The following is a 25,350-nucleotide window of genomic DNA, read 5'->3' on the forward strand; positions in this document are numbered from 1 at the left end:
TAAACATTCGTCCTTACTTCGAGTACTTTTAATACTTTTATTAATGACTTTATTACCTAAGGAGATCTCGCGAGGTTTAACTAGTGGTCGCGTGTTATTACGGGATTTCGCCGAGTTGCGAATCTCTTGTATTATATGTCTCTGGTGCCATGAACATTTATGTTGGACATGTCATGTTAAGTTAAGGGTTTCATAAAAAAAATAACAATGTTGTTTTTTCAATCAGATAATAAATTTTCAATTGTAGATTTATGCTATCTATAATATTTCAGGATTGATTTTAACTTACATTTCTCAAAAATGATCAGTTTGCGTGTTAATAAAGTGGCATACGTGGTAATAGAGGAAGTTCACACAACACTTGATATATTGCCCCAAAATCATCAAAACAGATGCACGGAACTGATTGTTTGTCTAGTTTGCGAATCAACTGATCGAAATGAGGTATGATAGTTTATTTTATATTTTGTCCATAGAAATTTGTCTTTGGCCGATTTTCATAATACTCAATGTATTAACGGAACTCATTGACGTAAGGATGGACTGAAAAGTGCACGCATGCGTGTGGTGGTGGTGGTGGGGTATATTTTAGTCTAATAGTATAGGAGTGTTTCAAAAGTGTTGGAATTGCCTCCCTTGCTACAAAAAGTCCCGACATGAAAAATGTGATACAATTCAAACGAGAAAACTAACGGCCTAAATTATAACAAAACAATTTACGAAACACAAATACGACAGACATGAACCAATGAACCATCGACAACCACTGAACTACGGGCTCCTGACTTGGGACAGGCACATAAAGAATGTAGAGGGGTTAAACATGTTTGTTAACGCTTAACCCTCCCCTAACCTGGGACAGTGGTGTAACAGCACAACATAAGAACAAACTGTAAAAATCAGTATCAATTAGCTTTCCTCAAAAGATCGGTATGAGACACAAAAACAACTGACATTAAAACAGTAGACACAAAGCACGAAATAAGAGTACTCACAGTTACTGAAAGCTAGTTCAAACCAAATTAAAACTATGTAGTAAATAAATCATGTTCTCCCAGACTTAAGTATCAATCAGTACACATGCATCCAACGACTTTGGTGTAAAGACGTCATAAGCATTCTGATTGGTAGGGAGTTAAACAATGACATAGGTATAAAGTAGTTGATGGTTGCATTTCTGTAAATATAGACAATGCAATTTCCCATAGGAACTCCCTTTACGGCTAAAGCTGTGCCACTTTTACTATAGAATTATATCCTAGAATGGAAAGTTGATATGCACTACTTTTTTATTCAAAGGTCAAAACATAGGGCTGTGCGGCATATTTTCAACATTTATATTCCCCCAACTTCTAAGAGTTTAAACTTATACTAAAATTCTGCACTACCCCTCACTTCACTTTACGTCTATCTCAGAATTCAATTCCACCGCCTACCATGTGCATTTATACTGGTAATATTCCCAATTTATGTCTCTATGAAAAGAAACATAGAGATCATATCTGGGAACCAGTACGTAAACAAAACAAAATATCTATTAATATTATATATCTCCCCAAAAGAGGCGTGGTTTGTGAAACAGCTGTATTTACAAAGTGCAACCTATACTAACATTTATTCAAATAGAAAACTCCTGAAAAACACTTTTTCTCACAACAATACTTATTTATCAGAATCAAAGCCTTAAAGAAATCACTGTATATACTCTAATTTTTCAGTACATTTTATATCCTCACCCCTGTTTCCATTTTTAAAGAATTTGAAAACAAGACTTTAATTATTGCCAGCTTACCCTATGTGCATGTTTTCTGACATGACATGTATAGAACCTGCATGTTTGAAACTATTCTGATAACAAATTGAAAGCATTTCAGAATACTATAAATGTAATGTTTAGTAGTCAATCATTCCAACATTCAAGATTATATAAAACATCCAATCCTGCCTTTGTCTCCAGTCCACATCTTACTGTCTGCATATTTATCAATTAAAGTTCACTATTTCTGCATCAAATGGTCAGTTTAGAAATCTTGTCACAACAATATCATCTCTAACCATATATCTAACATAATTTAGCTAATATATGAACTTTAAAGTGTCCAAACAAAGCCATATTTGCAAAAGTTGTATGTATGAAGTTACCAGTCTGATGTATGCATTCACTAAAAGTTTTATAAATTGACTGCTAACATCTGTTTTTTGCATACTTTCTAAGCACAGTTATTGTTTTCTTTACAAAAGACATTTATAATAATAAAATCATAGCATTTACAGGTTAAATTATCTGTTTTATGACCAAGGGGATAGGCATTTGTCTCTACTTTTTGCCCCTGAGGTCTCAAATTTGCTAAATAATTCTGCTGTTTCTGTGAATATGGAATATGTAGTACATATTTAGGATAGAACACACTATTGTTAGTTTTATTAATGAGGTATTTTTGTATTTCTAGCTTGTATTTTTTTATGCCGCGGTTACAAAAAAGCACATTCAAGTGTTACGGCTTACTTTTGGGTTATCGTCACGACAAAAACACACCAGCAACAATATTCATCAAGGATCTATGAATTTCAATGACTGCGAAGAGTAAATATAAGCACTTCTAAACAATTCAAATTACAAATATGCATACATTAGAATTTACTTTGCATTCAGGGCTTTAAGTAAAATATGCATACTGTAAACTGTGAATCTATGCTGAGTCATCAATTAAAGGCCCAGGATTTTCTCAATCTTCATGAAATATTTATAAAACTTCATATTTGAGTTAAGTTCATTAAAATCTATGAGATAAACCAGATTTGGTGAAATTCTACATGTTCTCTTTTTTCACCCAAAATAGGATACACTACTAATTTTTAAACTTATACAAGATTGTTATTGCTACACCAATTTCTATTTTGTATATCATTATAAACTGAAGAAAGTGTATTTCGTGACATTTTTTTAGTGTATTTCTTTTTATACTTTTAAATGGATATATGCATTACAATTTTTTCTGATAAATATTTTGTATGAAACCTTTCGATAGGGATCGACCGTTTCTTAATAGAAAGAGTTTGTTTAAAAAAAAAATAGGCAGAAGATTTCAAGGGAACATTCAAAATTCAAACAGAAACCGACAATGCCATGGCAAAAAAAAAAAAAAAAACGAAAGACGAGAAGACAATCAAGACCACAAAACACTGAATAGGAAACGAACGACTGAGCAACATTAACCCCTACCAAAACATGGGGTGAATGCATGGTGCTTGAACCTTCAGAAGGGTAAACAGATCTTACTACACAAGTTACATGTTGCAAATTATAAAGAATTAAAGAATACTCCAAATTTGAAGTTAATTCCTTTTGTTTTTTAATAGAAAAAAAAAGAACAGGATGAAAGTCAAGCGCACAAATATTTTAAATTTTATCTTTGTCACTTAAGGGGCTCCGTAAAATATGCTACAACATGTAGAGAAAACTCATTTATTAGTTACCAATTATTGTAATCTTCGTCGATTCAATACAACAAATATACATGTATGCATTACATTCAGAAAATACAGTAGCTATTTTAATCCATCTATGTTATATCAGTCATCTACGTCATACATCAACCAAGGATAAAGAATTCTGTTAAATTAAAATTTTTGTTTTTGGCGGTCCGTTAGCTTTACTGTCTCGGGTATATCAGGGTTGGGCACCGCAAACATGTTTAACCGTTCCCGCAACATTCTGTATGTGCATGTTCATAGTCAGGAGTCAGTAATTCAGTAGCTGTCATTTTGGGGCCTTTTATTGCTTGCTATGTGGTATGGTTTTTTTTTTCATTGTTGAAGGCCGCATGGTGACATATAGTTGCTAACTTCTACGTCATGTAGTCTTGGTGGAGAGTTATCTCATTGGCAACCATACAACATCCCCTTATTTTTATATAAACAACTTATTAGTGTGGCACAAACATAAACGTCGAGTCTCTTTTTCAGTTTATTCCAGGTTATCTTACTGACTTGTGTTATGACACTTATGGTAACAGGACATAAATCCTGCTCCATAAATGCTGAACTCATGAAGAGTATTCAATATCAACTTAAACTTGTTGAAAACAATGATGGAAAATGTGATTGTAAAGGGAGATATACAGGTATAACATGTTTACAATATGAGTCTGATTACAAATCGATCAGCAGTACGCCCTTCATTCATCAGGCAGGACTTAATGAACTTCCATCCAAAAATGATCTTTCAATATATTAGAAACATGCAGTGTAATATTAACTTATTAACTTCATTGCGTATGTGTTATTTAAGGTTATTAGTCTTCAACCTCTGAAAATTTTTAGTCTGCCCTTCCACGAAATATTTAATTAGAATTTTTTAAAATGTTTTTGAACTTTCGAAAATTACACCTGACAACCGATTAGACTATAGTTTTTAAGTTGACCAAATGCAGAAAAGTACATTAAATGATGCTCAATAGCTAGTAGATAAATTTATATTTTAAAATACAACTGGCATGTAAGGATCGTCATGGTGCTATGTGGATAAATTTATAAGTTTTCAAGAGCTAAATTGGCAGCGCGTCATCCCTACAATGGCTTCCATTTTTACGATTGTACAAATTAACTGTCGTTATGGGCACATAATTTTGACGAAGTAGAAACCTGACTGAGCTAATTTGTACAATAAAATAAAAGCGAGATGATGTATGAAATATTTTTCTTTTATACGTTTGCGAGATAGAATAGTCAACTCAAACACGCCCGAACATAAAAAGGTGCACTCGACTTTCTCTTTTTGATGAAATTATTATCCATTTTTAGGTATTTTTCCACAAAAAAAAAACTGTCGCCGGGGGGCAGAGATGCAAATAAATGCTTTAAATAGATCAATTTATAATTATCTTTCTGTGGAATTTTTTCGGCGGAATTTATGCTTATGCACAAAAAAGATCCACTTGTATTTGCACAAACCACAATCGACTGTTTTATGTAAATTTGTATAAAAGTTTACAAATATCTCGAACCTGCAAACTGTAAAAACACATCTATAAGATGCATAAAATTCTAAATTATGCCCCTTTATTAAACTTTTAAAGCCCATAGAAACAGGTGTAAACAAATGTCAAATATACCAATTTGGCTTTTTTACCTTCTCTAAAAAGAGTTCCTTTTCTTATGTTTGATTTCAACTGGAAATCCGCATGAGCTGGCTTAATGGGCAGATAATTTTGACGAAGTAGAATCCTGACTGAAAGGCATATGTGAAGTACCATCATCAATTAACGGACTTTATGCGAATTCCGGGCTCATTATAGAAACAAAACGCTACAGAAAGTTGTGAATTAATTTTGTTCAGGGCTTCTTTTCGTGTTTTTATATATATCACACCTATTTGTAAAATACTGTCGGAAACCGTATGTTGCCGTCTAGAATTTGTATGTCTCTTTCCGTTTTTAATAACGTTTGATGGGGTGGGGGTGTTGTTATTGCTAGTTTTCCCAATATTTCTTTATGATGTTAACACAGCAAAATGAAAATCTTTTTGAGCTGAAATTATTGATACAAAATTCAAATGATAAAGATTTTTGAAAGATGAACATTGTAACTTTTTTTGCCATTTTCAATCACGAAGAAAGGGTTCAAAATTAAAGCGAGTTCATCTTGTTCTCGTGTATTTACAATACATTTATATATATTTTCGTGGGTCCATTGCAACGAAAGCTTTAGAAGCGTTGACTCTAGAAAAAGAAACCACAGTAAATGAATAGGCTGACGTCGCGGCAATGGTTTAAATATATGTAACTACAATTGCATTAAAACAAATATAAGCAGATGATTCCATTGTCTACAATATTTAGAAATTGCTTTTAATTCACATATTATTTTAGCCTATTAAAATGTATTTTAGAACTTTGAATTTTTTTCAGGACCAGAAAAAGTGGCGTTTATGGTTAAAAATTCAGCTGATTTACTAAACATCCCTGCGAACTCTGTTGTAGTTTACAATACAGTTATTACAAATTTAGGCAACGGATACGATTCGTCCACTGGGATATTTAAAGCTCCTTCCAATTGTGTCTACATCTTTTCCTGGACAGTTCTTTGTCAGCATGGAAAATCCTTCCGTACTTATCTCGCTCTCAACGGACACCTGATAGCCAGAAACTTCGCAGGGGCACGGAATGTAGCAGATCACGCATCAGGAAGTCAGAATGTTGTTATTGAAGTAAAAAAGGACGATGAAATATTCGTTAGGATCCAAGATGGATATACCGGACAGTTCATGTATGCTGATAGTTGGTCAACTTTCAGCGGTTATAAACTGTAAAAGCTATATATAACATAAAATCAAAGTTTTCTGATATTTATTAAAGGGGCATTAGCTGTCAAATTACTGTTCATCGATTTGACTCAAGTTCTCACATTTGATTTATAACATACTAAAACGTAAATCCAAATTATAATAATTCAGAAATAAACAATTAACAATGCACCGACTCGATAATATATAAACCATTTCGTGAGTATTTTAGTTTAGACGTCATCTAATTAACCATCGAGATGACCCAGAAGACTGCCGACGGCCACATAACCCGATATAAACATTGACATTAATATAAAACGATAGTGAACTCGTGCAGCTGGACTTTTCTAGGTCTGTTTGATTTCATATTATAGGTTAAAAAAATAAGTTAATCATCGTTTTTACCTGTATTATAATGCTTTTTTGTGGATCGAATAAGTCAACGAAATGGCTCAACAAACTTTGTTTCATTTTCAATGTTGACATTCTTTTCCTTTTAATGGCTGAACATGACTAATACATGCGTAACCAATCTCTAGCTAATGGGTTTACTTGAAGGTCACATGAATACGGATTCAATGAGGTCGAATTATTCACTTGCAAGTGAAAAAATCATCAGCGATGTTTCTTAGCTTATTTTGACAAAATTGAACTAAACTGGCTGTTAAAAGCGAATTAATATTTCACTATTTCACTTGCATTAATGATTGCACAAAAATAAATCATATTTCAATTTTTTTGATATCTCGTAGCTAATGCCCCTTTTAAATTCTTGCAGGTTTAATGTTTTTTAATGATGATTTCAATGTCCAATGATTCCTTAAAACCGTCTCAATTTTGACTATCCTAACACGGGAACGTATAACTGCACTTTCCTACTGTAAATGCAACATTTTTACACACGCATTTATAGCTCTTCATCTTTTTAAAAAGCTTTGGATTTTCAAATATTTTGCCTCTAGCATCACTGAAGAGACATTAGAAAATGAAAGGATATGGAGTAAATGTACATGGGACAAAATCGCACACAATACATAGAAAACATAGAAAATTATCAATGAACAGGGCTTTTATTCCTGTTCTTCATCTTGACAGTTGATGTAGGGTCTTCAACAATGAACGAATCATTCATACCCTACAACAAGGTCAAGACGGCCCCTAGCGTCGACTTAAGCGGTACTATTGATAAAAATAAACCACAGTTCACCTTCTTGCTCCCCACCCGCCTCGGAGTGCCAACTGATTGTCGAAATGCGCATCTGGTGCAGCAAAATTGGTACCGTTTGTGTTATTAGTTTATTACTACCACTGGGTCGATGCCTCTGCTGGTGGACTGGTACTCCCCGAAGGTATCACCAGCTCAGTAGCCAATTCTTCGGTATTGGCATGGAAATATGGATTTTGTGCTATTCAAATTTGCTGTTGCAAAGTTTTGGAAATTACTTTAAATGAAAGAATATATCTCCCTCATGCAAAGCTCTGAGTCCTTGTCCGGCTTTTGCTATACCTTTTTGCCCTTTTTGGTTTATAGCTCTTCATCTTTTTGATAAGCTTTGGATTTTGAAATATTTTGGCCTCGAGCATCACTGAAGAGACATTGATTGTCCAAATGCGCATCTGGTGCAGAAAAATTGGTACCGTTTATGTCATTCTATTCAAATATTTATGGTAAAATTCATTTTTTCCTAAAGGCGGAAGATTTGGCTGGTAATGCTTAGAAATCGATGGGAAAAATCTATTTCCTTTCATTAGCTCACATAGCCTTAATGCCATGTAAATTTAATGAATCACTTAGCATCTGTCGTTGTCGGTCATCGTAAGTTACCTTTTTTTATATAAACCTTCTCATAATCCAGAGCATGCAAAGAGAGCCAAGTGTTTTGAAACGTAGCAGTGATAGTGTATGGCATGTCCTCTGTTTGTGCTCATATGCTATCGCCGCAACAAGCTAAAAATAGAACACTGTTTTAATACTGCTGGCTTTGGAAAAAGTGTATCTATTCATTTAGTAGTAATTGCCAAAGGTGTTAAATATAAATCAATATGCCCGAAAAGAAGGACTTCTTATCGGAATTCTTGTCCTTAACTGAAGATTTTACACACTTTTGCACTTTTGGCTATACATGATCATTTTTGATGTTGAACATTCCTCTCTATCTTTTTTCAAGATTATAGCCATATTTGCAAAAAGTGGTAAAAACCGTTCATCAAATTCTTTTGATGAGTTATTGCACATCAAAGACAATTTTTACCTATTTGTAAGTTTTTGATAAAAACTATGATAAATAAAGAAAAACTGTAAGCAGCAAATAAACCAAAGCATGGAAGGCTGTTAAAGCAATTGTTGCCTAGTTAATATTTTTATGACTTTTATCTTTCATTCACCTGTAAAAGAATTAAACCTGACAGGAGTCTAGGTAGTGAGAAGTAAGGATTTCCTGTGGAGAAAGTCACTATTTCAAGCTTCACTATATATAATAAGCATGAGAAATTTAGATTAAATATTGCAAAATAGAGTTCAACGCATAGCAGTACCAATACCCCTGCACATTCATGTACGTTGTTTATCTGAAAGAATTATACCGACTCTGGAACAAAGGCTAAGGTTTTAAAAACTATAAATAAAGAAATTAATTCTTGCATTTATTTCAATATATAAATCCCTCATGACTGTCTAAAATGAGATGTTAAATTTAAGTGATTCTAAAAAAATATACATTTAAAAATTTTAAATGCAAGTTTAAAATCAACAGTGGTCAAAGTAAAAGTAACAGTGACCTGATTTTGATATGTGAAAACACTGCCTTCCTATGATGCACCTGTATATCAATTTTGATCAAGCTTAGTTCCACTGTACAACAGTTATGCCTTGGACAAGGTTATGATAATTATCATAGGGGTAAAAATCAAGGTCAAGGTGACTGATTTTGGCATGTGATACACCCTCATCAAATGATACATCCATATACCAAGTTTGGTCAACCTAAGTTCTTTGTTACACAAGTTATGGTCTGGATGCATTGACTTTCATAGAGGTCAAAGGTCAAAGTCAAGGTTACGATGATCTAATTTTGGTAAACCTCAGTTCTAATGTACAAATTTGTTTATCTGGCACATTGTCATTATCATAGGGGTCGAAAATCAGTAAAACGCACAGAATACTGATAAAACCAGCTGTAACAGATGACGACGGAAAATTGTTTCAACTGTTGTAATTACAATCCCTTTCTCTTTTCCCCGATCGTTACTTACCGAATTACACTTATCAACGGGTTTGTACTTTCATGAGCAACACGACGGTTGCCATATGTGGAGCAGCGTTCTGTTTCCCTCTGGAGCACCTGATATTACCCCTGGTTTTTGGTGGTGTTCGTGTTGCTCAGTCGTAAGTTTTCTAGGTTGTAGTTTGTGTACTGTTGTTTGTCTGTTTGTCTTTTTCTTGTTTTTGCCATGGCGTTGTCAGTTTATTTTGGACTTATGAGTTTGAATGTCTCTTCGGTATCTTTCGCCTCACTTTTAATATAGAAACTATGACTGAATTATCCCTCCTACGACTTTTAATATGTTGTGTTATTCGTCTTTCTTTTTGAAAGAAGTCAATTTGCTCTTGTTCATTCATAAAAGTATCGTTCATTCATTATTCAATCAGAAACTGATATGATTCGATGTTTTGTGGAAACATCTTAAAAACGAAATTGCAGGTATCACTAGGATTTCTACGATCTTTGATAATCAAACAGTTGTCATCTTAAATACAAAAATACACCTACAAAAAAATATGTTGAAATCTCACAAACCCACCGTTGTTTTCAACTGTTTTTCTAGAAAACATACATACATAGGATTTTTAGAATAACAGACGAAGAAAAAACTTTGGCTTGGTGTGGGTTACAAAAATGACTATACTCTACAGCATTAAAGCAACTGCTTTAAAAACCGTCGAAATCGTCACCACTCATTATACAAAATGTATTAGGTATTGCTCTTACATGACATTTTATATTTTTCATATTTTTTTGGCTGATATCTTGAAAATTATAACAAAAATATAAAAAATTTAAACAAAACATGTGAACATGTTATTGTCCTTCAATGAGTATTATTACCATTTTTTGTGTTTTTGGTAAAAACTACTGTACATACACGTAGAAAGAAACTGTATGCAGCAAAATAAGCCACCATGCAGGAAATTGAAAATTGACTAATATTACCATTCAATGACATTTGTCACCCATTAGTGTGTTTTTAACTATTTTCCTAAAACGAGAGAATTTAAAAACAAATATGTGCAGCAAAATAAGAATTACCAATACTTTAACATAAACGAAATCGCCGCTGATATTTGTGCCTTTTTGGCTAATGTCTTGAAAAGTAAATAGAATGGTTGTTTTTCACGAATTTGATCCTTTTAGTAAGTTATCTTAAAAAGTATTATGTATAGAGAGAAACGGTGACAGCAAGACAAGATCTAGATCATAAAGTAATGGAAATCGTTAATTTGCATGGGAATCTTTTCTTGAAAATTTTTGATCATTTTTGTTTCTACATATTTTCCAAGTGGATCTTTATCAAACTGTCGTATTTTGATACATGTACGTCAGTCTAGTAACTATAGTTGGAGGGCTAGCGTTCATAACTATAGTTTAGCACTGCTAAGATTTGTCGGTCCAGGTAAAGTTTCCCTTTTCTCCACAATTACGAATATTCATGTTCCCAAGATATCATTGCATGCGCTCGGGGTATGAATCCTCACCATTAATCCTTGATATAATTTTTTTTAACTAATTGTTTTCTTTCTTTTTTCAAACGTCCAGTGGAGTTATATTTTGTACTACAGATATATCTAATAAATTTCTTTGATATTTTGACTTATTTTTTACTAAATTTGCTCTTATAAGTGAAGCAGTTCGCCGATGTGCCTCCTCTCCCTGCACATTTATTATTTAAGCACTACAACCAGTCGTTTCAACATTGTAAAAAAATAAAGATTCGTTTCCAGTGTAAATATTTATGTAAGTTATATATATATAAATAGTCCTATAACAAATGATTTCCGATTAAGTTCCATGTTTTTCCATTCTGATTGTACTTTGAAAGAGAAATATTTTTGGAACTATATTTTCCAATGGCACATTGATAGTAAAAACAGCAAATAGAAAATAAAATATATCAAATAGCAAAATAAATTAAAAATAAAAACAATATCAGAAAACAAATAGTTGATACAGCCCAGGTCATATATTATAGGACTAACATGTTAATATAAAAAACCTGCCTACAATAACAATCAAATCATTAAAATTGCATCAGCAAAATAAAATGTTAATGAGCTTTCCTAGATTTCGGCATTTTAACGGGTTGAAATTAAGGAATTATTTCAATTCTAATATGACAAAAACGGTATTTTTATAGATCGAAGCGTGCAAAAATACATTACAAATGTTTGGCTGATCCCGTTTCCTCCCCATTAAGTATGTACATTACATTTTCATATTTAATAAGTTTAAAAACTAATTGAAGGGTAAATATATGTTGTTTGAATAACAATATATAATAAATTTTATGTAAGCAGCTAAAATGTATGTATTTTATTTGGATACAAATGAAAATAACAGGAATGTAAACAGTAAGTTTGTGCGCATGTATCAAATATATTTTGTGCGTTTGTTTACAAAGCGAAATAAGGACGTCATATTAGAATAGTGGAATATTAACTGCTAACCATTCAAGAAGGAGAACAGATCACATGAGTTCATGATTAGTTTTTTTGTTGGTTGGTGTTCTCTTCTTTTTATATGGTTTTGCCTGTCCTTATACTGTAACCTTTGCTTTTTATATTGTTCATAGGCAAAGTCTTTACGCATAGAACCAGATACTGACAGCATTTGTGCTTAAATCGGTTTCGTAAAGTTTACGATGATAGTGGTCTCCATACACCAGAAGGTTCTAGTACAAAGAACAACATAGGATGTACAACACTGGCAAAGGTCATATTTCGAATTATAAGCAGCATCCAGTGCTGTCCACAGACGCTTGTGGAATGGACCCCCTACTTCTAAATATTTCATTTTGTGTGTTTTTGGTTTTTTTTATTAAGTAACTTATGATATAATATTTTAACTTTCTTAATGTGTCCTGCTCTTTTCCATACGACATTACAATAGTTGATAAATTTTGACACTCTATTATATTATCATGATTATTTTCTACAGCACTAAACTATTGTAATTTTGTATGAAAAAGAGCAGGACACATTCATTAAGTGAAAATAGAAAGTTGAAATATTAAAGAATATTTATTTTAAAAAAACCCCACATTATCCTTTATCACTATATCTATATTGATTCTGGTTTGATAAAGATTATTAGCAATTGCAGAACATATAGATTCATACGCCATATACAACTTATGTAATTTTTGATAAACTAGTTTACTACACAGGTATGGTTAAACAAATACACATCATTTTGTAACTTTAAATTGCTTAAAATGTTCAAGTTTTGGAATCTATAGTACGTTCACATCATTTGCTTAAAATGTGATAGTTTTGGAATCTAAAGTACGTTCACTTCATTGCACTTAGTTGCTTGATCTCCCTAATTTAGTGATCAGGTCTGGTAATATAGCAACCAAGCCACTGACATTATTGATAACATTTCATGCAATCTTTACAACAAAATAATATAGTTACAACTAGTCATGAATCCAAAAATTCAAAGTCATACTACAATACTCAAAATGTGATCCAGTTAAAACTCACTCTTAGTGGTAAATTCTCACAGTTAATGCTGGTGATTCGCTTTGAAAATCTCTCCTTATAAGTATATTTGTAGGTAATATATGACAGAGTTGTATATAAGAGTGTTTTCACTCTAAATCACCAACAAACAACTTGTTTCACAGTGATCACTCCAAAAATCAATCAATCTATTTGACCTCTAGGCAAATCGAAAATCTTTGGCCTCGTCTTATCAAATTTATTTCAGACACGTGCACGTATGCAATATCAGACCTATCAAAAATGAATATTTATAAGTATAATATGCACGGTTACATATATACAACATACATTTGTATTTTATTCCCAAGCTAGCATTACATAAAAGTAAATATATTAGGGGAGGGATGGTAATCTTAGCACCTCTGTATACTCACAAACATGGATTTTGTATGATGTGTTTTTAGTTGTGAGCTACCGGTCACATTTTCTTTATCTTTGATGCTAGGAAGACCTATTAATTTTTAATAAAGCATTATTTTATTATTAAAATAATTTCTTTTTTATCAAGATTTTAATGATCACTATTCTACGTTGAAAAGCAACAATTTGAAACTAAAATGACATGATTGAAGATATGTTAGGTATACTTTAATGAGGGAGCAACCCCAACGAATGAAAGACAAAAAACAAACATCCAGAGGTTAACATACGGGGAACCTTTCATTTGGGAATCAATTGGCTAGTGAGAGGACAATCATGCTTAAACATAGAAAAATAACAATACATAATGTATTTTAGAGATGTTTATGTTAAATTTGACAGGCACATCGTTTTGAAGATCATGTCTTTATTTCTGAAACTACAAAGACAAAAAAAAAATTTGAAAAATAAGGCATATTCAAATATCAGCAAAACATTTTTATTCATTTTTGCCACAATCCTTCTTTTCAGCGTTCGTTACACATTAAACTATAGCCATACTCCTGTGGAGGCTATTACAATATATCTACAATAGGCCATGATGAATTCAACTGGGAAACATATTTTATTGATGTCAGAAACTGTTAGAAAATACATTCAGCATATATTATGTGAGCCAAATACACAAATTTTCAAAATAAACAGCTACTTTGCGTATGTTCGTTTTAAGTACTATAGTTTAAAACAACTAAAATTTTACCTATAAAGTATAGTACAAAAGTATTAGTATTTTTAAACCATTGTACTATTATACTATTAACTTGCAGTATCAGTTTTGTACCTTCATTTTGTAGTACTATATAAAGGTGCGATAACTATATAGTACTTCTTAAGTGCTACAACCTGAAAAGAAATTTTACTGAAAGTACAATTACAATCAAATATAACTGGTAAAAATAGATTTTGAACATAAAGTGTACTTTACAATAACAGTAAAGAACTGTATAAAACAAGTATTTACAACTTGAAGTATAAATTCAGTACTCAAATAGTACTGAAATAGTGAAAGTACAACAGCAAAACAATACCACATTAGATTATTTTTTAATAAAAAAAGGACACATGTTAAAACAGCTTTGTTTCAAATCAGTCTACATTTTTTCATGACTGCATGAGATATCTTCTTCGATATCGGAAAGCTTAATAAATGTCAACACAAAGTTGTATAATGCTAGGAATTCATCAATTTTGCCATAATCGTATCGTTGACTATGTTCTACTCGGGGAGTCCACTTCAATACTTAATTGATAGGGTGCCGCTGGAGTTCTGTTACCCCACCCTTTTCATATAATTTTGACTTTTAAAATGTATTCCTTTTCATATATTGCGTTAATGTAACTTTTTCCCCATATTGGTAAATATCACCTTTGCTCGTAGCTTATGGAAAGCCAACGGGGTCAAAATTCTTACTTCGTAACTTGTCAATTTGTAACTTGTATCTTTGTAATTTCAAACTTCTCACTTCGTTAATTATCAATTTGTAACTTGTACCTTTGTAATTTGAAAATTCGTAATACGTAAATTTGTCAATTTGTAACTTGTAACTGTGTGATTTCAAAATTCTTTATTGGTAAATTGCAATTTGTATATTGATGTTTTGTAACTTGTCGATTCGTTAAATGTCGATTCGTAAATTGTCAATTTGTATATTGATGTTTTGTAACTTGTCGATTCGTTAAATGTCGATTTGTAAATTGTCATTTTGTATATTGATGTTTTGTAACTTGTCGATTCGTTAAATGTAGATTTGTAATTTGTCAATTTGTATATTGATGTTTTGTAACTTGTCGATTCGTTAAATGTCGATTTGTAAATTGTCATTGTTGTATTATCTGAACGATCATTATGACGACAGATGGTGCTCGGTTTCTTCTTCGGTGTATAAGCCTCCTGTAAGTAGGAGCACTTCCATGTGGAGTATATACCTAAGTAATTTTATAAATCAATTATGTACAGCATATACAAATAAAAGAAAATGAATAGATAAATACATTTTTCGGTTTATATGGCATATACCAGGGACTCAGCTTTATATAGAGTTGACCTCGAATAAACATGTATGTCTACCGTACTGGTCACCACACCTGGGAGGGGTGTGTCACTTCCTGTATTTAGGTATATACTGATGTGTCGCTGGAATGGACTCCCTTACGAAGGCGCTGTTAATTGTGTGTATTGGCATATATACTATATTTTTTGGCTCCCTTATCAACTTCGCAAATATAATTAATATTTTCACTAGGCAGGAAATTTCATCTTAATATTTGACCGGGTCAAAATTAGACTAAATACATGAAATATAAGACTGAGCTGGAAAATTCAAACTTATATTGTTCTGGGCCGCAAATTTTGGACTAAATGTATGATGGGAGAAATGGGTTAACACCTATTATTCCTTAATATTATAATCTTAAGATATTGGAAAAGAATGTAATTTATATCTAATGATTTTTTAATACAAGAAGCACTGACATGGATGAAAAATCTTTATTTATTTGGCTCTCGAGTAAAGAAGATAAAAATGTTTTATATCATGTACTTTGCAAAACAAATTGAATGAAGTATTATTTTAAATGAGTCACTTAGTTAATGTATAATATATATTAAAACTGTATTGGTATATGCAATATTTTGTAATAAAATCTAAAGGAACCAGAAAACTTATCGAGAACTTAAATGGACTACCCATATTTCAATCGTAGCCAAGAATGCAAACTCAACCGTGACTAGGATTCCTGATAAGGAATTTGAGATATTGCCGACCAGAATGCAAGAAAACTGCATATATTTCACTGGTCAATAATGGAGTATGAAGCAATAGTATATGGGACCCCTACGAACATCAAAAAGCTTGAAAGAATACAACGACAAGCTGTGAGTTTTATAACGAGGAGGCTACAAATCCAGAGAAGATGGTTGCGTCTCAAACACGCTCACCAAAGGCAAACAGACAAAACGCATAAGCCAGAAGCTAGTATTTCTGTACGAAGTGGTTGAGGGGCTGGTTCTTGCTATAGAACCTGACAAATTTAAAAAAAAGCTCGTCCAAAAATAACAATTGCTGCCAAGGGATTTGACAATTATCAGTCAATAAATATTGTGGAAAAAGAGATCAAGAACTACACAAAGTGTTTTGAGATTTCAGCGATCAAAATCCCACATTCCAACTCATTTTTCGTAAAAACAGTAATCGAGTTGAACCTCCTTGAAGACACTGTAGTGCGCACACCGAGCGTTGACAGCTTTAGATACTGCTCGCGTGCACCGTCAATAAATTATCTGCGCTCTCTCTACCATTGTATTAAAACCAGAATTGGTATCCCAAACGTATTCCTACAGATAGAGATACAGATCTAGAATGATCATGGTACTGGATCGACATATACTAGGAGTTGTCTCCTCTGAATATTTTGTCAATGACCATGATCGTAAAACTATGAAACAGTTTCTTTTTTATTACACACCTATACCCACTTTTTACCAAAGTGACACCCTGTCGCTTTGACATGTCAGATAGAAGATCTCGCCATTTGCATGACCGAAGCCATTATCTCCAATCTGCTTACCCTAATTTCATTTCCCCATGAAAATCTTTGAACATGATTTGGGGTTTTGGCTGGGGGTTGCGGGGGAGGGCTGTCAGGGAATATTTTGAAGAGTAAAAAGGTGGCAAACTGTGAGACGGGGTATCCTGGCTCACTGTTCGACAGAAGAGCCAGGCGGAATACAACAACATGGTTTCGTCAATTGGATATTAGAATGATTCATAAAATTATTTTTAATTTCATATGAAATTCAAATTTCAAAATATTTAGCTTATATAATACAAACATTGAATCAACTGTTAAATAAAGATTCGATCGACAGCAGTTGATAATGAGGGAATCGGGAAAATTATGTTCTTTTTGTTTTGTAAATTTTTATAGAACGAAAAATCAGGTTGTGGCAACCCTTAGCTTCATGACCAGAAAAAATTTAGTAGGCATGTTCAAATGAATATTAATATATTATATATATACATCTATGTCAGACCTTCCCCCTGAGAACTCAGTCAGAATAAAATGGTCCGATAATAGCATTTAAGGATTAATAGAAACCGTTTTTACCTGGATTTTTACGTACTGATGTAGCTTTTTATAGCCGACTATATGAATTGGTTTTTTTTTCATTGTTGAAGGCCGTACGTTGCCTATAATTGCTTACATCGACTTTTATATTTGAACTTTGGTGGATAGCTGTCTCATTGACAATCATTCTGTTTATTACCACATCTCCTTATATCCATTTACCCGAATAATTCAGTCGATTACACCTTTAACCTCGCAAGTAGGAGAGATCGATTAACGTGGAAGGAAGGAACTATTTGGGTTGTATTTTTATATAGTTTCCGTTCTCGAACGATACGGCCACCTGAAAACAGAAAACAAAATGTTCTGTATACATGCCATATACAAATAAAAATGTTATTATTCTATTTGTGTTCTTTTAGATGCATTTGCTGTACATATATGATTGATTTAAATTACTTAGGTATATATATTTACTCCATATGGAGGTGCTCCAACTTACAGAAGGCTATTTCACCGAAGAAGAAACCGAGCGCCATCTGTCGTCATAATGATCGTTAGCATAATACAACAATGACAATTTACAAATCGACATTTAACGAATCGACAAGTTACAAAACATCAATATACAAATTGACAATTTACAAATCTACATTTAACGAATCGACAAGTTACAAAACATCAATATACAAAATGACAATTTACAAATCTACATTTAACGAATCGACAAGTTACAAAACATCAATATACAAATTGACAATTTACGAATCTACATTTAACGAATCGACAAGTTACAAAACATCAATATACAAATTGACAATTTACAAATCTACATTTAACGAATCGACAAGTTACAAAACATCAATATACAAATTGACAATTTACGAATCGACATTTTACGAATTGACAACTTTACAAAACATCAATATACAAATTGACAATTTACAAATTGACAATTTACGAATCGACAAGTTACAAAACATCAAAATACAAATTGACAAATCACACAGTTACAAGTTGCAAATTGACAAGTTACGAAGTAAGAATTTTGACCCCGTTGGCTTTCCATAGTAGCTCAGAATCCTCGTGTAATGTTTACCTACGGTGAGACTTTCGACTGTAAAAAAATTACAGGGCTTTTGAAATAACAAGTAATGGGAACTTTATTGACCTTATATATTTCTGATAGTTTTCCCCACCTATTCACATATTTTCAAGCTGGAAAATGTGACGTATTCCAGCGGCATGTCCTATCACCTTGTATATAGGAAGTGCGCTGTCTCCCCAAATAAAAGAACTTATTTAATTTTGAAAACTAACTTTAATATAATTAAAAACCAATTGTTCAGAGAACAATTGAAGGTCTTTCCACAATAATTTTCAAAGTTATTGAAAAGAAGCTAATCCTATTTACTCAAAGTTAAAATTGGCATCCCATCATAAGTTACTTCATACTGATGTGATAAATAAGAGGTTTCTATATACTTTTGAGTGAAATAAGGGAAATAATGCGCTACTTCCGAAAGTAAATGTCATTTCCGGTCTCATATGATAGCTTCTTTCACACTGATTCCAAAAATATATAGTTTATATATACTTTTGCTTGTAAATAAGGAGATAATTGGCCACCTCCGGTTTATCAAAAGTCACTTCTTGAAGTTAATGTATTTAAATTACAAAATATATGGATTTCTAGTTCTTTTCCATGAAATAGTGCAAAAATGGCTACTTCCGGTTTTCTCAAGGTCACTTCCGGTTGTCATTTTTCAAGGTCATATGTCATCCAACCTTTTGTAAAAGGTCATATGGCTTTATAATGAACCATGTTGAAGTAATAATCAATTAACCTTATATTTAGACATTTCAGGGGCATTAACTCCTATTAGATGACATTAGATTGTTTCAGACCAAATGTAACATATCTTCATTACAATAAAGCAAACATTTTGCACTTGTTCTTTTATAGATATATTTAAAAGTGTTGAAGAAAATGCAAAAACAAGGAATTATCAAAATTGAGAACTTGACCTTGACCTTTGACCTTGACTTCTTTTTCTAAGTTAGGACTTAGGGGCCTCAAATAAAAACATTCTAGGGTTATACTGTTAATGGTTTATGAGTTAAAAAAACATACCGACAAATTTATTTGGTAAAGGTAGATAACTCCTATAAAATTTTATCGAATCGCTTCGATCCAAATTAGCCAAAAATTCCTGAGGATGTAACCAACAATTTAGAAAAAGAATTTTGTCGATATCTTTTTTTGCTACAAAGGAGATGCACACACTTGATAAACCGTGAATAAGGGTTAACTCTTACACAGAAAATTGTTCGGCTAAGCAAGGTGAAATTTAAAAACGCATACACTGTATGATACAATGTAAGAAATATCTAAGCGACATATTGCGAAACAAATATTTATCGCAAGGACAAAATTTGGAGGAAGAAAAAAAAAAATAATAATAATTAAAAACCAATTGTTCAAAGAACAATTGAAGGTCTTTCTACATCAATTTTCTAAATAATTGATGAGAAGCTAATTCTGGTTTACTCAAAGCTACTATTGGCGTCCAATCATAGGTTTCTTCATACTGATTCAATAAACATATGGTTTCTTTAGACTTTTGCCTGAAATAAGGGAGATAATTGTCAACTTCAGGTTTAGAAAATGTCACTTCTGGTCTCATATGATAGCTTTATTTACACTGATTCCAAAAATATATGGTTTATATATACTTTTGCCTGTAAAAAGGCAGATAATTGGCTACTTCCGGTTTAAAAAATGTCACTTCCGGACTCAAATGGTAGATTTATTTACTCTGATTCCAAAAATATATGGTTTATATATACTTTTGCCTGTAAAAAGGGAGATAATTGGCTACTTCCGGTTTAGAAAATGTCACTTTCGGTCTCATATGATAGCTCTTTTTACACTGATTCCAAAAATATATGGTTTATATATACTTATGCCTGTAATAAGGGAGATAATATGCTATTTCTGGTTTATAAAATATCACTTCCGGACTCAAATGATAGATTAATGTATGACCATTCAAAAAATATTTGGTTTCTATGTACTTCTACATGAAATAAGTGCAAAAATGACTACTTCCGGTTCACTCAAGGTCACTTCCGGTTGACATTTTACAAGGTTATATGTCACCCAATATTTTGCAAAAGATCTTATGGCTTTATCATGTACCAATATGAAGTAATAATCAATTTACCTTAAAATAAAACATTTCAGGGGCAATAACTCCAATAAGATGTCGCTGGATTGTCTCAGACCAAATGTATCATATCTTCATCACAATATAACAAACATTTTGCACTTGTTCTTTAATATATAACATTAAAAATATCGGAGAAAATGCAAAAACAAGCAAAAGACAAAATTCAGAACATGACCTTGACCTTTGACCTTGACCTCATTTTCAAAGTAAGGATCCAAGGACCTTAAATAAAAAGACTATAGGTTTATACGGCTTACAGGTTATGAGTAACAAAAACATAACGACAAATTTATTTCATAAAGGTAGATAACTCCTATTAAATTTCATCGAATCGCTTCGATCCAAATTAGCCAAAAATTTCTGAGGATGTAACGAACAATTTAGAAAAAGAATTTTGTCGATATCTTTTTTTGTTACGAAGGAGATGCACACACTTGATAAACAGTGAATAGGGAGATAACTCTTACAAAGATAATTGTCCGGCTTAGCAGGGTGAAATTTAAAAGCGCATAAACTATACGATACAATATGAGAAATATCTAAGCGACATATTGCGAAACAAATATTTATCGCAAGAACAAAATTTGGCAGAAGAAAAAAAAAAATAATAATAATAATAATAATAATAATAATAATCAGAACAAATACAATAGGTCTTTCCACAGAAAAGTGGAAAGACCTAATTATGATTGTTATCATAATTAGTATAACTATGATTATTATAACTACTATAATCATTATCATTATTTTTTTCTTCCGCCTAATTTTGTTCTTGCGATAAATATTTGTTTCGCAATATGTCGCTTAGAAATTTGGTATATGATATCGAACAGTTTATGCGCCTTTGAAATTTACCCTGCGTAACCAAATAATTTTCTTTGTAGGAGTTATATCCCCGATCACTGTTTTCCTTGTGCACACATCTCCTCCGTAACCGTAAAAGAAAGCGACAAATTTATTTTACCAAATGGCTCGTTATATCCTCAGGATGTTTTGTCCAATTTTGACCGAAGCGATACGTAAACTCCATATGAGAGTTATTTCCCCTTCTGTATTTGACATAAGGGATATATAAATGTATAGCATGAATGGTAAGTGAAAGAGACCTAAGGTATATTGATTTGAGTTCCTTGGTTCATTTAAATGAAATTGAGGCCAAGGTCAAAGGTCAAGGTCATATTCTAAATTTTGACTTTTCCTTGTTATTTGATCTCCTCTGTCACCTTTAAAATTACAAATTAAAGAACTAGTGCAAAATGTTTGCTTAATTGTGATTAAGATATGATACATTTGGTCTGAAACAATCCAATGATATCTTATAGGAGTTATTGTCCCTGAAATGATTCAATTTAAGGTTAATTGATTATTACTCCAACTTGGTACATGATAAAGCCATAGGGTCTTTTGCAAACTGTTGGTTGACAGATTACCTTGAAAAAAGTAAACCGGAAGTGACCTTGAGTGAACCGGAAGTAGTATTTTTTGCACTTATTTCATGGAAAAATACCTAGAAACCATATATTTTTTGAATGATCATAGGTTAACCTATCATTTGATACCGGTAGTGACATTTTAAAAACCGGAAGTAGCATAGTATCTTCCTTATTACAGTCATAAGTATATACAAACTATATATTTTTGAAATCAGTGTGAATAAGGCTATCATATGAGACCGAAAGTCACATTTTCTAAACCGGAAGTAGCCAATTATCTCCCTTTTTACAGGCAAAAGTATATATAAACCATATATTTTTGGAATCAGTGTAAATAAAACTATCATATGAGACCGGAAGTGACATTTTTTAAACCGGAAGAAGCCAATTATCTCCCTTTTTACAGGCAAAAGTATATAAAACCATATATTTTTGGAATCAATGTAAATAAAGCTATCATATGAGACCGGAAGTGACATTTTCTAAACCGGAAGTTGACAATTATCTCCCATATTTCAGGCAAAAGTCTATAGAAACCATATGTTTATTGAATCAGTATGAAGAAACCTATGATTGGACGCCAAAAGTAGCTTTGAGTAAACCAGAATTAGCTTCTCGTCAAATATTTAGAAAATTGATGTGGAAAGACCTTCAATTGTTCTTTGAACCATTGGTTTTTAATTTTTTTTTCTTCCGCCAAATTTTGTTCTTGCGATAATTTTTTGTTTCGCAAGATGTCACTTAGATGTTTCGTATATGATATCGAACAGTTTATGCGCCTTTGAAATTGACCCTGCTTAACCGAATACTTTTCTTTGTAAGAGTTATCTCCCCGAACACTGTTTTCCTTGTGCGTGCATCTCCTCCGTAACCGTAAAAGAAAGCGATAAATTTATTTTACCAAATTGCTCGTTATATCCTCAGGATGTTTTGTCCAATTTTGACCAAAGCGATACGTAAACTCCATATGAGAGTTATTTCCCCTTCTGTATTTGACATAAGGGATATATAAATGTATAGCATGAATGGAAAGTGATAGAGACCTAAGGTATATTGATTTGAGTTCCTTGGTTCATTTAAATAAAATTGAGGCCAAGGTCATATTCTAAATTTTGACTTTTCCTTGTTATTTGATCTCCTCTGTCACCTTTAAAATTACAAATAAAGAAACTAGTGCAAAATGTTTGCTTAATTGTGATTAAGATATGATACATTTGGTCTGAAACAATTAAATGATATCTTATAGGAGTTATTGTCCCTGAAATGATTCAATTTAAGGTTAATTGATTATTACTCCAACTTGGTACATGATAAAGCCATAGGGTCTTTTGCAGACTGTTGGTTGACATATGACCTTGAAAAAAGTAAACCGGAAGTGACCTTGAGTGAACCGGAAGTAGTATTTTTTGCACTTATTTCATGGAAAATTACATAGAAACCATATTTTTTTTTCAATGATCATAGGTTAACCTATCATTTGAGACCGGAAGTGACATTTTATAAACCGGAAGTAGCATATTATCTTCCTTATTACAGGCATAAGTATATACAAACTATATATTTTTGGAATCAGTGTGAATAAAGCTATCATATGAGACCGGAAGTGACATTTTCTAAACCGGAAGTTTGCAATTATCTCCCTTATTTCAGGCAAAAGTATATAGAAACCATTTATTTATTGAATCAGTATGAAGAAATCGATACTTTGACGCTATTAATAACTTTGAGTAAACCAGAAGTAGCTTCCTATCAATTATTTAGAAAATTGATGTGGAAAGACCTTCAATTGTTCTTTGAACAATTGGTTTTTAATTTTTTTTTCTTCCGCCAAATTTGATCTTGCGATAAATTTTTGTTTCGCAAGATGTCGCTTAGATGTTTCGTATATGATATCGAACAGTTTATGCGCCTTTGAAATTGACCCTGCTTAACCGAATACTTTTCTTTGTAGGAGTTATCTCCCCGAACACTGTTTTCCTTGTGCATGCATTTCCTCCGTAACCGTAAAAGAAAGCGACAAATTTATTTTACCAAATTGCTCGTTATATCCTCAGGATGTTTTGTCCAATTTTGACCGAAGCAATACGTAAACTCCATAGGAGGGTTGTTTCCCCTTCTGTATTTGACAGAAGGGATATATAAATGTATAGCATGAATGGTAAGTGATAGAGACCTAAGGTATATTGATTTGAGTTCCTTGGTTCATTTAAATGAAATTGAGGCCAAGTTCAAAGGTCAAGGTCATATTCTAAATTTTGACTTTTCCTTGTTATTTGATCTCCTCTGTCACTTTTTAAATTACAAATTAAAGAACTAGTGCAAAATGTTTGCTTAATTGTGATTAAGATATGATACATTTGGTCTGAAACAATCCAATGATATCTTATAGGAGTTATTGTCCCTGAAAAGATTCAATTTAAGGTTAATTGATTATTACTCCAACTTGGTACATGATAAAGCCATAGGGTCTTTTGCAAACTGTTGGTTAACATATGACCTTGAACAATATCAACCGGAAGTGACCTTGAGTAAACCGGAAGTAGCCATTTTTGCACTTATTTCATGGAAAAGTACCTAGAAACCATATATTTTTTGAATGGACATACATTTACCTTTCATTTGGGATCGGAAGTGACATTTTATAAACCGGAAGTAGCATATTATCTCCCTTATTACAGGCATAAGTATATACAAACTATATATTTTTGGAATCAGTGTGAATAAAGCTATCATATTAGACCGGAAGTGACATTTTCTAAACCGGAAGTAGCTAATTATCTCCTTTTTACATGCAAAAGTATATATAAACCATATAATTTTGGAATCAGTGTAAATAAAGCTATCATATGAGACCGGAAGTGACATTTTCCAAACCGGAAGTTTGCAATAATCTCCTTTATTTCAGGCAAAAGTATATAGAAACCATATATTAATTGAATCAGAATGAAGAAACCAAAGCTTGGACACCAATAGTAATTTGAGTAAACTAGAAGAAGCTTCTCATCAATAATTTAGAAAATTGATGTGGAAAGACCTTCAATTGTTCTCTGAACAATTGGTTTTTAATTTTTTTTTTCTTCCGCCAAATTGTGTTCTTGCGATAAATTTTTGTTTCGCAAGATGTCGCTT

The 25,350-nt window shown here is 32.3% G+C and overlaps 1 protein-coding gene across 1 annotated transcript; it reads left to right on the forward strand.

Annotated features, from left to right (window-relative positions):
- Positions 1 to 378: 378 nt before the first annotated feature.
- On the forward strand, positions 379 to 6,473 carry LOC127716200 (complement C1q-like protein 2). The gene is made up of 3 exons (XM_052222325.1): positions 379 to 444; positions 3,967 to 4,124; positions 5,910 to 6,473. Exons 1-3 carry the CDS (start codon positions 440 to 442, stop codon positions 6,308 to 6,310), a joined length of 564 nt encoding a protein of 187 aa, XP_052078285.1. The 5' UTR covers positions 379 to 439; the 3' UTR covers positions 6,311 to 6,473.
- The last annotated feature ends 18,877 nt before the right edge of the window (positions 6,474 to 25,350 follow it).

Source organism: Mytilus californianus, unplaced genomic scaffold (genome assembly GCF_021869535.1).
Source record: "Mytilus californianus isolate M0D057914Y unplaced genomic scaffold, xbMytCali1.0.p SCAF_9, whole genome shotgun sequence".
Taxonomy (NCBI): Eukaryota; Metazoa; Mollusca; class Bivalvia; order Mytilida; family Mytilidae; genus Mytilus; species Mytilus californianus.

Bases quoted from the DNA above. Each gene is read 5' to 3' on its own strand.
- LOC127716200 (XM_052222325.1), top strand. The intron at 4,125-5,909 runs GTATAACATGTT...AATTTTTTTCAG, and splicing joins TTGTAAAGGGAGATATACAG to GACCAGAAAAAGTGGCGTTT.